General features: G+C 35.6%; 1 protein-coding gene across 4 annotated transcripts in view; it reads left to right on the top strand.

Moving 5' to 3' along the window:
- RCOR3 (REST corepressor 3) overlaps positions 1–5,314 on the top strand; it is a 45,958-nt gene extending 40,644 nt beyond the window's left edge. For 3 of the 4 annotated variants that reach the window (XM_005866240.2, XM_014539701.1, XM_014539700.1), the window contains exons 10-11: positions 3,022–3,263; positions 3,734–5,314. In XM_005866240.2, the coding sequence (XP_005866302.1) occupies positions 3,022–3,263; positions 3,734–4,078 (587 nt within the window). In that variant the 3' untranslated portion in view covers positions 4,079–5,314. The remainder of the gene's footprint in view (positions 1–3,021; positions 3,264–3,733) is intronic. The other variant, XM_005866241.2, reaches the window with a different exon arrangement.
- Positions 5,315–13,654: the final 8,340 nt, after the last annotated feature.

Raw genomic sequence — 13,654 nt, 5'->3', positions numbered from 1 at the left:
CATTTCCTTGCTGATGAAGCAGGCAGGTGGCCTTGTTCATTGTGAACTGAAGAAAAGACGGCCCACCCTGACCCAAGTACAGATTGGAACTAAGGGAGCTCTGATGTCATATGTTGTTCGAGTCAGGTAAATCTAGGAGCCAGGTCATCTAGGAGCCTCGCTGGGGATTTTTCTAAAGGAGCAATTAAGTCTTTAATTGGCATTTTACTAGAGTTTGCTAGTTACCAGCCACTGTCGAACTTAAGAATTCCACCTTATAGCCATCAGCCACTGTATAGAGCTTAAGAATTTCTCCTTATAGCCAAAATAGGCTGTTGAGAAGGGTTATTGGGATTGTGAAGGTGACAAAGAAGTCACTATATGTGACTCTTGTGGTTTGGGGAAGAAAAGTAGAATGACGCCTCATAGGGAAGAGAAGTCAGTCAGGTTCCTGAGCACTTCCTGTGGACTCAGCATTGTAGTGATGCTGGGGCTGGCGTGTATTCCAGAGGACCGTACTTCCCAACCTTTGACATTGTGGCAAACAGAAAATTAGGAAATTTGTCACAGCATACTGGGCAAACAGACAAGGCTGCAAACAGAGGAGACTGTCAAGGAACTGTAGCTCATGCCCAGACCCTGTACAGGCATCCTGCAGACTGAGGGCCTTAATATGGGCCCATTTGTTCTCAGGACATGATTGGGGTCCTTAGCTAGACTACAGCAGTCTGCAGTGTGGTCTGAGCCTTAACATTTTGCAAAATAGTTCATATAAGATTGTCATACATGAGTTAATAATAGACACACCGAGGGACTTGGAAAAAGTTCTTGACATTGAAAATGTCTGGGAAAACTAAAGCTCCTATAGGAAGCAGCTTTGGTTTGGTGGTCTATAATTCTGGAAATGCAACAATATTGTGATAAGGTAAAGTCCATTGAACAAGAGAAAATAAAGTGGAAGATCAAAAAGAATAGAGTCAGAAGAAGCGGGGACAGTTATATAAAGGAATCTATCTGGAAATAGCTTAATGGTAGGTTTTGGAATATATTTTGCTTAGCAAATAGGTGTTCTGAGGGCTGTAATATCTCCAGACTCGGAGTCCAAGTTTGTCTTAATGTGATTTCTTGCTAGGAATACAGATCTAATCCAGATCTATTTAAGGTTTTCGTTTCTAAACTCATGTATTCGATAAGGTTCGGGCATTTCTAGAATGTAAGTTAAATGTCTTTTATGAAAATTAAGAGACTGCATTGGATTTCTGATTCATAGTTATTTTTCAGTGCAGTGATCTCAAATGACTTGCTGTTTTCCAAAGTATATGTAGTAGAGAAGTACTTAAATATATAGCAATAATTCCTAATATGAAATTACCTTGAATTTTTATTGCCATATAAACCCTCAGTAGAACCTAGTCGCCATTAGAATTTATACTCAGTATGAAGTTCCAATTGGAAATTAGCTCATGAATTTTAAGAGAATATAAATTAATTTACATTGCTAAAATATTGTAAACAGTGTTTGAGTATCATTACTACTATGTTGTCATGCATATGTTGTCTGTCCTATTCCTTTGAGAATGGAACAAATGAGCATAGTTTACATACCTCAAATTCTATATTAAAAATGGGATATGGTTATAGCTTCATAATGTCAGACTTCCCCCCAAATGCTCTAAGAGTCAAGCCTCGCTGGTCGAGTATAGCAAGAGATACTTATTCTCAAGTTCTTAGTATAAAATAAGGGCAGAATTTAAAAACAAAAATTATGTCCTATCACATTGGTGCTTTAAGGTAATTGGGTAATGCCAATAGGTATCAGTAAGAATATATCTACTATTTCTGCTGGGGTCTTAACATATCCTTATATTATTCTCTCATCTGTGATTGTATACATGTTGCTTATTTCAATCCCCATATTTTTGGCTGCTTCCAGACTATATTAGAAGCATCAGTATTTTTTTTTCTCCATTCTCATCTCTGTGATTAATAAGTTATTGTTTTCTGGTACTTTAAAAAGCAGTTTTCAAATTATAAAATAAAAAATTTTGACAACTTTTATATTTTGAGCTAAGTGCATCTGTTTTAAGAATAAGTCAGTGACCCTCTCTTAGAATTTCCTTAAAAGCAAATTATTAGCCATCTGATTATATAAAGTCATTTTTAAATTATTCCATAGCATAATTGACTATCTCAAGTTCATAAATATTATCCTTCATAATGTAATTTAATAAAATGTCCATAATGAAAAGTTAGGTTCTCAAATGACGGAATGTACAGTCCTTAAATTGGAGGTAGTGATGAGAAGCACAAGTGCTCTCCAAGTAGTTGCTGCTGTAACCTTATCCTTACGTCTAGAAGGCATAGCTGAGGCTCCTTCATAGACACAGTCTTTAGAACTATTACATGAGTTGACATTCAATTAACTGAAAAATACCTCCCCTTTTTTTCATTTGTCAGATTGTGATGATTCTCTTGCTTGTTAATTCTTATCTCATTTCTACTTGTTGGTACCCTGGTGAGATAGCAAGTAATCATTAAATTTGGTATTAAGACCAAAATTATAATGCTTTTCTTAATGGGGGAACCCTGAGACTACTCACTCATTCCATTGAGGGGATAAAAGAGATGGCTCATTCCCATCCTGTCTTGTTTACAAACGGTGTTGCTCAAATTTAGGTGACTGGCTACTAGGGAAATAAATGAATATGGAATTGAGGATGGAACAAAGAATTCAATGCTTTACAATAAATGGACTGTATTTGAGAGTTCAAGAGAGGATTGGAGAAAATAACTGAGTATGTAAAAAATGGTAAGTTTCTGATTGTTCAGTTGAAGGCAAGTGGCTGGCTCGATGAAATGACATAATTGATTGTTTTCATCTGGGACCCTGATATCTTAGCCTCTATCTTAGAACTGAGAAATGAGCAGAGTTTGTCAGAAAGGATTTTCATTGCTGGTATCTTGTGTGTGTGCATGATGTATAGTACACACAGCTCTCCTTATTGATCCTTCACCAGGTGTATTATTTACTTTGCCTTCCAGGTGTCCGCAAATATGGTAAAGATTTTCAAGCTATTGCAGATGTAATTGGCAACAAGACTGTTGGCCAAGTGAAGAACTTCTTTGTAAACTACAGGCGTCGGTTTAACTTAGAGGAGGTATTGCAGGAGTGGGAAGCAGAACAAGGAACCCAGGCTTCTAATGGTGATGCTTCTACTTTAGGGGAGGAGACAAAAAGTGCTTCTAATGTGCCATCAGGGAAGAGCACTGATGAAGAAGAGGAGGTGTGTTTGTGTATGGAATTTGAGCTAATATGAGTCGAGGAATCACCATGTTGTGTGGTGGTCTGTAAGGTTAATTGGTCAGAGGACTAGCTAAACGAGCATGAAAGGTTGACAATACACTTACTCAGTGGTGCATCTCTCGTGACTCTTAAGTCATAATGACATGCTAAGATCTGATCCTAGAAGAATGGAGAGTGTATTGTTCTTTCATAGTCTTATTTTTATTTCCAGTGTTAAGCTATTTACTAATAAAGATGCCTGTTTGGTAGCTTCGTTGCTTTTTCAGTTTTGGGTTTTTTTGTTTTGTTTTGTTTAAAATAAAAGAAGCTTGTGCTTCCAAAATATACTGGTGTTATGTTTTTGTTTTGTTTTGATTTGTTTTGTTTTTCCTGTGACAGCCCAAACTATATTGTATTAAGCTCCTTAGGAACTATCATCTCATACATGTATTTTTGTTTCCTCACCTCTAGGCACAGACCCCACAGGCTCCTCGGACTCTGGGTCCATCACCTCCTGCCCCACCATCCACTCCAACACCAACAGCCCCCATTGCCACTCTGAACCAGCCTCCACCACTTCTTCGTCCAACACTGCCTGCTGCCCCTGCTCTTCACCGGCAGCCTCCTCCGCTCCAGCAGCAGGCTCGGTTCATCCAGCCTCGGCCAACTCTAAATCAGCCTCCACCACCTCTCATTCGCCCTGCTAACTCTATGCCACCCCGTCTAAACCCAAGACCAGTGTTGTCCACAGTTGGTGGTCAGCAGCCACCATCACTTATTGGAATTCAGACAGACTCACAGTCCTCACTGCACTAAAATTAAGTTGGACAGAGCTGCAGTAACTTTTCCCACACCATATACCAATGCTCATCTGACCAGCAAGAACGAGGAAAGACTAATCCTTCCTAGATACTGAGGCTGGAACTGAGGCAGTGGGCTAGCGTAGTGGATGTCTAAGAAATTTTTTAGTTCACACAACTGAGATGTTGTATAAGAAGAAGCCTACAGTTAGGCTCCTTTCTAGAGTATATGTTCAGCAACATGCTCTCATAAAAGGAAAAAAAAAAGATTAAGTATTCTATATACCAAGGGGTTTTTGTTTTTACTGTATTTATTTTATTGAGATTTCTTTATATTCCTGCCTCTTCATAGTCAAGGCTCTTAGTACAAGAATATTGACTTAGGAATTGTGAAAACTCCTTAAGTTTCTCAAGATAAGGATGTTTGACCTTTTTTTTTCTTTAATTTAATTTTAACATTTTCCTATGTTAGGAGTGTAAGAATAAGTAGCCTGCATTTCATATTTTGGCATCTGTTCATTTAATGCATATTTAAGAAATTATAGCCGCATATCCCTTTTTTAAAAAAAAAATCTTGCTTTCTTTTCTAAAGGAATATTAATATGTTCCTTTCAAAGAAAGCAATTTAATCAATTGCAAAGCAATTATATGAAACCAGAAAGAATGTACTGAACCTACTAACCATTTAAAATGAGCTTAGGGTCCTAGTGCAAAGTCCTTGCTTAAAGGTCATTGACCTGTCATCTATCAGTAAGAAGAGGATCAGAGTAATAATACATACGAATGAGGAGTTAATTTGTTAAAGGACAATGTCTTTAAGTTCCTTGAAAATGAAGTTAATTTTGATTTTTTTTTAATGTTTCTAAATGCTGTCTGCTTTTAACTAGTAGTTGCCTACATCTAAGGATGTTAGAAGCGAATTATATTTTGTCAGTTATGTGGAGATAGTGGTAATGGAAGCATTTATTACAATACCCTTTTTGTGTTTAGGTTCTGAACTTAAAACTGCCCTCATACTTAATATGGTCTACATTTAATATAAATGATGGTTTCTTGATAAATCTCTATTGTACTATTTGGATACATTTGTGTATTTCTTGCAGCCAACGTGTATGACTGGGTTTGGTTTAGGATTAAATCATCAACATTATTTTATAAAATAAATTTAAGGATTTCTTCTGTGTTATCTAAAGATATATCGGTATATTGTCACAATTGTGCTGTTAACTTAAAATGCTGAGACCCCTTTTTATAAAGAAACAAAAAAACATTTCAGGTCTTCTTAATTCAACACATAATCATTAAGCACTTACAAAGAATATTTTAAAAGTGATAGTATTTGAACAATGTGTTACTAATATTTTTTATATGATGATTTCATATTGGAATCATGACTTGTGCAAAAGGACAGATTGCTCAGATTGCTATACTAGTGGAACATAAGGCTAAATGTTTGCACATTCACATTCTCATCATATTTAGAACTACTTCACAAAATGGTTAATATCCGAGGGCCTAATTTATTATTTGAGAGGTCGTATATTCCCAAATTATTGGGAAGATACTCCCTATCATTGGCTCTAAAGCAGTGGTTCTCAACCTTCTGGCCCTTTAAATACAGTTCCTCATGTTATGACCCAACCATAAAATTATTTTCGTTGCTACTTCATAACTGTAATGTTGCTACTGTTATGAATCGTAATGTAAATATCTGATATGCAGGATGGTCAGAGAAAGATAAATATCACATGATCTCACTCATTTATGGAATATAATGAACAACATAAACTGATCACTCTTATCACCCCTGTGAAAGAGTCATTCGACCGCCAAAGGGGTCACGACCCACAGGTTGAGAACCGCTGCTCTAAAGTCTTAAAGAGTTCTAGATTCAAGTCCATTGATTAGTTTTAATTTTGACATTTAGACCACTTCTTTCCATTAAGGACCTTAAGTTCTGGCATAATCAAAAACTTTTTCCAGGATGTATCTGTCATTCTCATTGGATCATCTTAAATAGTTCTTCCCCTGGACTGTAACCAGATAAAATCTAATTTAAAATATTTAATATTCAAGAATTTATACTTATTTTTACTTTAAGAGCCATGGGGACAAAAGATATCTAAAGCCTAACGTATTTAGATTGTCTTGCATATGTGCATACTATACAGCTTTTATTGTCTTGTCTTGTCAGTAGGCCTTCAGTATGCAATATGTGGCATATGTCAGTCAAGTTGGTCAGCACCAGCATCTGTCCAGCTGTTAAGTATATTGTGATTCATTTAAAATCTGTTCTATCCCAGCCACAGGCCAAAGTGCTGTATCTGAGGGATGTGCTGTGATTTGATTTATGTACACTAGAGCACACAGTGGAAAAATCTTAGCTTCATTAGTAATATGACACATGTACATAGTGAGATGTCTTTATTATGTGCTTTGCATATTTTGTAAATATTTTGCACGTCATTCTTTTTCTTTTTTGTTTAAGCAGTGTTTGGCCTGGAAGAGTGATATGCTTGCTGCTTAATCAAAGGATTAAAGAGTTAAAGATGTCTATGTCTTCTATTTTTATATAATTTCATGTTGTATGAGGAATTTGGGACCTCTTCACTGTGAAATTCTAAATATTTTATAAAAATAGCAAAACCTAGAAATCTTTTAATGACCATGTTATTAATTTCAAGGTTCTCATTTTTGAAAAATCACCCAAGTATTTTTTGCATTACACAACTAAAAATAAATCACACTATTGATGCATCTGGTAATATTAATGAAAAAATATTTTTTCTATAATTCCAATTTAGTATGGGTAGAGGTAAAGGTAAGTTATGATCAAAACTTTTTCTTAATCCTACAATTAAGTGAGTAAAATGATGAAAGAATATAAAATTCTATCTTAATAGAAATATGTGTAGGGAACAAGCAAAAAATGTAATGATTTTCAAAAATATTAATGTTGCAAATACTTTGGTTACAGGGCCAAGTTTAGTTAATAAATATGTTGTATTTTAATGTTTCTTCCTGCTACCCAAAGGATATATTACCCATAAATGTCAATAACTGCTGATCACTTAACACGGGTCTTATCTGATCACTTATCAGGGTCTCCTCAAAGAGAATAATATGACTACAATTCAAATCAGGATCTTTCTCTTTGTGCTTCCCCAAAATGAATAATGAATACATTCTGATTACAGGAAATGTAAGAAAGAGAAACATGTGTATTAGTTTTTTTAAGTTAGTAATCTGTTATAGATACTCATAAGAAGGTATCAATAAGTGATGGACATAAAGGGAGAGACTGTGAGTAATACAGTCATAGTAGGGGATTTTCACACCCTATTGACATCAGTGGATAGATCTTCCAGACAAAATCAACAAGGAATCAGTGGCCTTAAATGACACACTAAATCAGATGGATTTAATTGATATCTTCAGAGCATTTCACCACAAAGCAGCAGAATGTACATTCTTTTCAAGTGCACATGGAACATTTTCTAGGATAGACCACCTGTTAAGGCACAAAACAAGTCTCAATACATTTAAGAAGATTGAAAACATATCAAGCATCTTCTCTGACCAGAATGCTATGAAAGTAGAAATCAATCACAAGAAAACTGAAAAACACACAAAGACATGGAGGCTAAATAACATGTTTTTAAGCAATGAATGGATTAGCAATGAGATTAAGGAAGAGATGAAAGGATATCTTGAAACAACCCAAAATCTATGGGACACAGTGAAAGCAATTGTAAGGAAAATTCAAAGCATTACAGACCCATCTCAAGAAAAAACTCAGCTAAACCGTCTAACTTTACACTTAAAGGAACTTGAAAAAGAACAACAAACAAAGCCCAAAGTGGGTAGAAGGAAGGAAATGATAAAGCTCAGAGTAGAAATATGAGAGTCTAGAAAAGCAATACAAAAGATCAATGAAACCAAGAGTGGTTCTTTGAAAAGATAAATAAGATTGATAAACCTTTAACCAGATTCATGAAGAAAAAAAGAACACCCAAATAAATAAAATCAGCAATTAAAGAGGAGAATTAACAACTGACTCCACAGAAATACAAAGGATTGTAAGAAAATATTACCAACAACTATATCCCAACAAATTGGACAATCTGGACAAAATGGATAAATTCCTAGAAACATACACTCTTCCAAAACTGAATCAAGAAGTATCAAAGAATCTGAATAGACAGGTTATAACTAGTGAAATTGAAGCAGTAATTTAAAAACTCCCAACAAATGAAAGTCCTGGACTGGATGGCTTAACCAAACATTCAAAGAAGAACTAAAACCTATCCTATAACTACTCCAAAAAATTCAAGAGGAGGGAAGACTCCTAAGCTCATTTTATGAGACCAGCATTATCCTGATTCCAAAACCAGATAAAGACACTACAAAGAAAGAAAATTATAGTCCAATATCCCTGATGAACATAGATGCTAAAATCCTTAACAAAATATTAACATACCAGATTTAGTAATACATTAGAAAGATCACACAACATGATCAAATGGGATTTATTCCTTGGATGCAGGTTGGTACAATATCTGCAAATCAATTAACGTGATACACCATATAAAGAAAATGTAGGATAAAACCACACGATCATATCAATAGGTGCAGAAAAAGCATTTGATAAATCCAGCATCCATTTATAATAAAAACTCTCAGCAAAGTGGGAACAGAGGGAACATACCTCAACGTAATAAAGGCCACATATGACAAACTCACAGCCAACATCATACTCAATGGGCAAAAAATACAAGCGTTTCCCTTAAGATCAGGAACAAGACAGGGATATATGTTTCACCACTCTTATTAACATAGTACTAGAAGTTTTAGCTACAGCAATTAGACAAGAAGGAGAAACAAAAGGCATTCAAATGGGAAAGAAGTAAAACTGTCATTATTTGCAAACGATAGTACTGTATGTAGAGAACCGTAAAGATTCCACCAAAAAACTACTAGAACTGATAAGTGAATTCAATAAAGAAGCAAAATACAAAATAAATATCCAGAAATCAGTTACATTTCTATACACCAGTAATGAATTACCAGAAAGGGAAACTAAGAAAGCAATCCCATTCACAATTACTCCAAAAAGAATAAAATACCTAGGAATAAATTTAACCAAGGATGCAAAAGACCTGTACTTGGAAAATTATAAGATACTGAAGAAAGAAATTAGAGAAGATGCAAATAAATGGAAACACATATCATGTTCATGGATAGGAAGAATTCACATCATTAAAATGTTCATACTACCCAAGCAATCTATAGGTTCGGTACAATTCCTATCAAGATACAAATGGCATATTTCACAGAACTATAACAAATATTCCAAAAATTTATATGGAACCACAAAAGACCCCTAAGAATAACAGCAATCTTGAGAAAAAACAAAGTTGGAGAACTCATACTACCTGATATCAAGCTATACTTCAAGGCTGTAGTAATCAAAATAGCCTAGAACTGGCATAAAAACAGACATATAGGTCAATGGAACAGAATAGAGAGCCCAGACACAAATTCACACCTTTACAGTCAATTAATATCTGACAAAATAGGCAAAAACATAAAATGATGTCAAGATAGTCTATTCATTAAATTCTATGGGGAATATTGGACAAATATATGTAAAAAATATCAAACTAGACCACTTTCTTACACCACACACAAGAATTAACTCAAAATGGATTAAAGACTTAAATGTTAGACTAGAAACCACAAAAATCCTAGAAGAAAACACAAGCAATAAAATCTCAGACATTTTTTAGTAGCAATGTTTTTTATGATGTATCTCCTCGGGCAAGGGAAACAAAGGAAAAAAATAAACAAATGTGATTACATCAAACTGAAAAGTTTTAGCACAGCAAAGGAAACCATCAACAAAATAAAATGACATCCCACTCACTGAGTGGGAGAACATACTTGCCAATACACCTGATAAGGGGTTAATATCCAAAATGTATAAAGAACTTATGAAACTGAACACCAAAAAAACATACAATCCAATTTAAAAATGGGCAAAGGACTTGAATAGACGCTTCTCCAAAGAGGACATACAGGTGGCTAATAGACATATGAAAAGATGCTCAATGTCACTAATCCTCAGAAAAATGCAAATTAAAACCACAATGAGCTAGCACTTCACACACGTTAGAGTGGCTATTATCAGTAAATCAAGAAACAAGTGTTGGTAAGGATGTAGAGAATAGGGAACCCTTGTGTACTGCTGGTGGGAATGCAGATTGGTGCAGCCACTGTGAAATGTAGTATGTAGTCACATCAAAAAATTAATAATAGAACTGCTTTATGACCTGGCAATTTCGCTTCTGGGAATTTATCCAAAGAAACCCGAAACACAAATTCTATAGAATATGTGCACCCCTATGTTCATTACAGCATTATTCACAATACCCAAGATTTGGAAGCAGCCCAAGTATTCATCAGAATAAAAAAGCTGTGGTACATTTACACAATGACATGCTACTTGGTCATACAAAGAAAGAAGGAAATCTTACCTTTTGTGACCAGCATGGTAGACTTGGAGAGCATTTTGCTAAGTGAAATAAACCAGTAAAGAAAGACAAATACCATATGATTTTACTCATATGTGAAAACTAATGAACAACATGAACTAACAAGCAAAATGGAGACAGACTCATAGATAGAGAGCAGGCTGACAGCTGGCTGGGATGGGGGCACTGAGTGGAGGAGGTGGAAGAGGGTATGAGGTGGGGTGTGCTAATGGATAGAGACTTGATTTGGGGTGGTCCACACAATACAGTGTACAGATGATGAGTTGTAGAATTGTGCTCCCAGAACCTGTATAATTTTGTGAACCAGTATCACCCCAATAAGTTAAAAAAAAAAAAAGATTTGTAAAAAATCCTTCATACCAGGCACAAAAATTAACTTGAAATGGAATACAGGCCTAGATGTAAGAACTAAAACTATAAACTTCTAGAAGAAAATATGGGAAAAATATGTCACCAAAGGCATGACCCATAATAGAAAAAAAATTGATAAATTGGATTTCATAAAAAGTTTTAAAAATCTTTTTTTGAAAAATGCAGCACACAAAAAAATAAAAAGGCAAGTCATTGACCAGGAAAAAATATTTGCAAAACATATATCTGAGATATAATTTGTATCCACACTATATAATAAACTCTTAGAATTCAAGAACTCTTACAAGTCAATAATAAAAGGACAAAAAACATTTAAATAAGCATAAAATTTGAACAGACATTTGCCAATGAAGGTATACAAATGCTGACTGAATGTATGGAAAGATGTCACATCATTAGTCATAAGGGAAATGCAAAGTAAAACCACGATGAAGTACCTATGACACCCACTAGAATGACTAATACTTTCAAAGACTGGCAATACCAACTGTTTTCAGGGTTTTAAAGAAATTGTAACCCTCTCATAAGGTCGGTAGAAATGTAATATGATACAGTGATACAGCCACTTTGGAAAACTGACCATTTCTAACAGATTCAATGTGCATGTACAATAAGACCCAGTAATTTTACTCCTAGGAATCAACCTAAAGAGAAATGAACATATATGTCCACACAAAGGTATGTATTGACATGTTCATAAGCCACATTATTTATAATAGCCCCAAACTGGAAATAATCCACATGTCTAATTGCTGGTGAGTGGATAAACAAATATGGTATATCCATACAGTGGCATATTATGCAACAATAAAAAAGAAGAAACTACTGATCTATACAACAAAACGAATGAACCAATGAACCTCAAAAACATTGTGGTAATCGATATAAAACACTACATATTTATTTATATAAATGTTTCAGAAAATGCAAAGCTATAGAAACAGGAAGCAGATCCTCTCTTGCCAGAGTCCAGGGTTGGGAGTGGGGGTTTGACTGCGAAAGGACACAAGGCGTGATGAATTCGTTCTAACTTTTCATTGTGTTTATGGTTGCATAGCTGTGTACATTTACTATAAGTTATTGGTCGGGTGAATTTTGTGGTATTGAAAGTAGAACAGTAAAGTTGTTTAAAAAGGGGGGAAAAGCATGAAACAGAAGTATGTGCAACGGATGCAGCAGCTCCATATGGGGTAGGTATCACAGGAGAGGCCCTCATTGTGCCTATAGAAGTTCACATGGAAATTCCCAGGATAGAGGGGCAAGGTTGTGGAATACTGGGTGTGTTGGAGTCAAAGACATTTATTTGTCAGGTGTTTTTTTTTGTTTTTGTTTTTTCTCAGACTAAGCCCTTCCTGAGCCTATGCCTTTCCTTCTGTCCTGTTTGCTGTGAAAGGGAAGCTGTGGCTAACCAGCGTTATAAGACCACTAGTGGCCCGGTGCACGGATTTGTGCACATTGAAAGGAAATTAATTAGAAGAAATATTTTAATATCTTCAGAGGTACGTTGTGCCAGTAGTTGGTCTTCAGACATATTCTGTTGACAATGCTGCTTTCTTTCAGCTTCAGAATGTCAACAAAAACAACCAAATTCACTATCGACAATGACAGATCGAAACACATATGTGCGATTGGTGCCAGCGAGAGCTTTATATGTATCACGCATGCATGAGTCAACGTTTATTTTTAAATTGCCAGTGCACGTCATATGTGCCGGTTGGTCGGTCGGTTGGTCGGATGGTCAGTCGGTCACTTAGCCTTTTATATATATAGATTGTTTACAATCTCTCCACATAGTGTAGGCACCATTCTCAAAAAGAAGAAATACCAATAAATGGTCTTCCTTGTTCTCAACCTATTACAAAGTCTAACAAACCCAAATGGTGCCAATCAAATCTTACTTCATGGCTCCCAAGGCTAAATAATCACTTTAAAATCTGTATTTGAATGCTTGGCAGTGACTCTGCAGAATTAATATGTTAAAATGTTTTCCAAGCGCTGATGGGAATTGCAATAAAGAAACTGTCAAAATGGACAGACTCCTCGTCTAGCTAAGTGGTGCCAATGAAGACAGCAGGTCTAATTTTAAAACAATAAAAATCTCATTTGTCCAACAAAAAGGCTGACAATCAGACAATCAAACCGTGAATGGAGAATGGGAGGGGTGAGTGTATGTATTGTGTGGAGGAATCCCCTGGAACAAATACGGGTACAGCATCAGCCTTTTCAAATGGGTGCAGAGCCTACACATAATAGATAAGAATAGAGTGACGCAAATAGGAAAAAAAAACACAAAACAAACAAAAACACACACACACAGTCTTTCTTGAGCTCTTAAGCTAAAAGAGCAGCTGCTGGGTGCACATGTATAGGGGATGTATGTCCACACCAAAACCCACACAGAAATGTTTATGGCAGCTTTATTTATAATTGCAAAATGTGGAAGTAACCAAGATGTCCTTCAGTAGATGAATGGATGAACAAACTGTGGCACGTTCATAGATGTATCCTTGGAAAAAGAGTCTTTGAAAAAGAAGCCTTTTCAAAAAAATTACATCAATCCTGGGAGAAGCTCACCCCACCCCCACCTCAGCACTCCCTGCCTCTCTTCTTGTGGTGTGATCAGCACACTGACACCTGGGAAAAGGTTATTTGATGAAAGCAAAGGA

Source organism: Myotis brandtii, unplaced genomic scaffold (genome assembly GCF_000412655.1).
Source record: "Myotis brandtii unplaced genomic scaffold, ASM41265v1 scaffold2254, whole genome shotgun sequence".
NCBI classification, from domain to species: Eukaryota; Metazoa; Chordata; class Mammalia; order Chiroptera; family Vespertilionidae; genus Myotis; species Myotis brandtii.
This window is presented reverse-complemented; position numbering and strand designations above follow the sequence as displayed.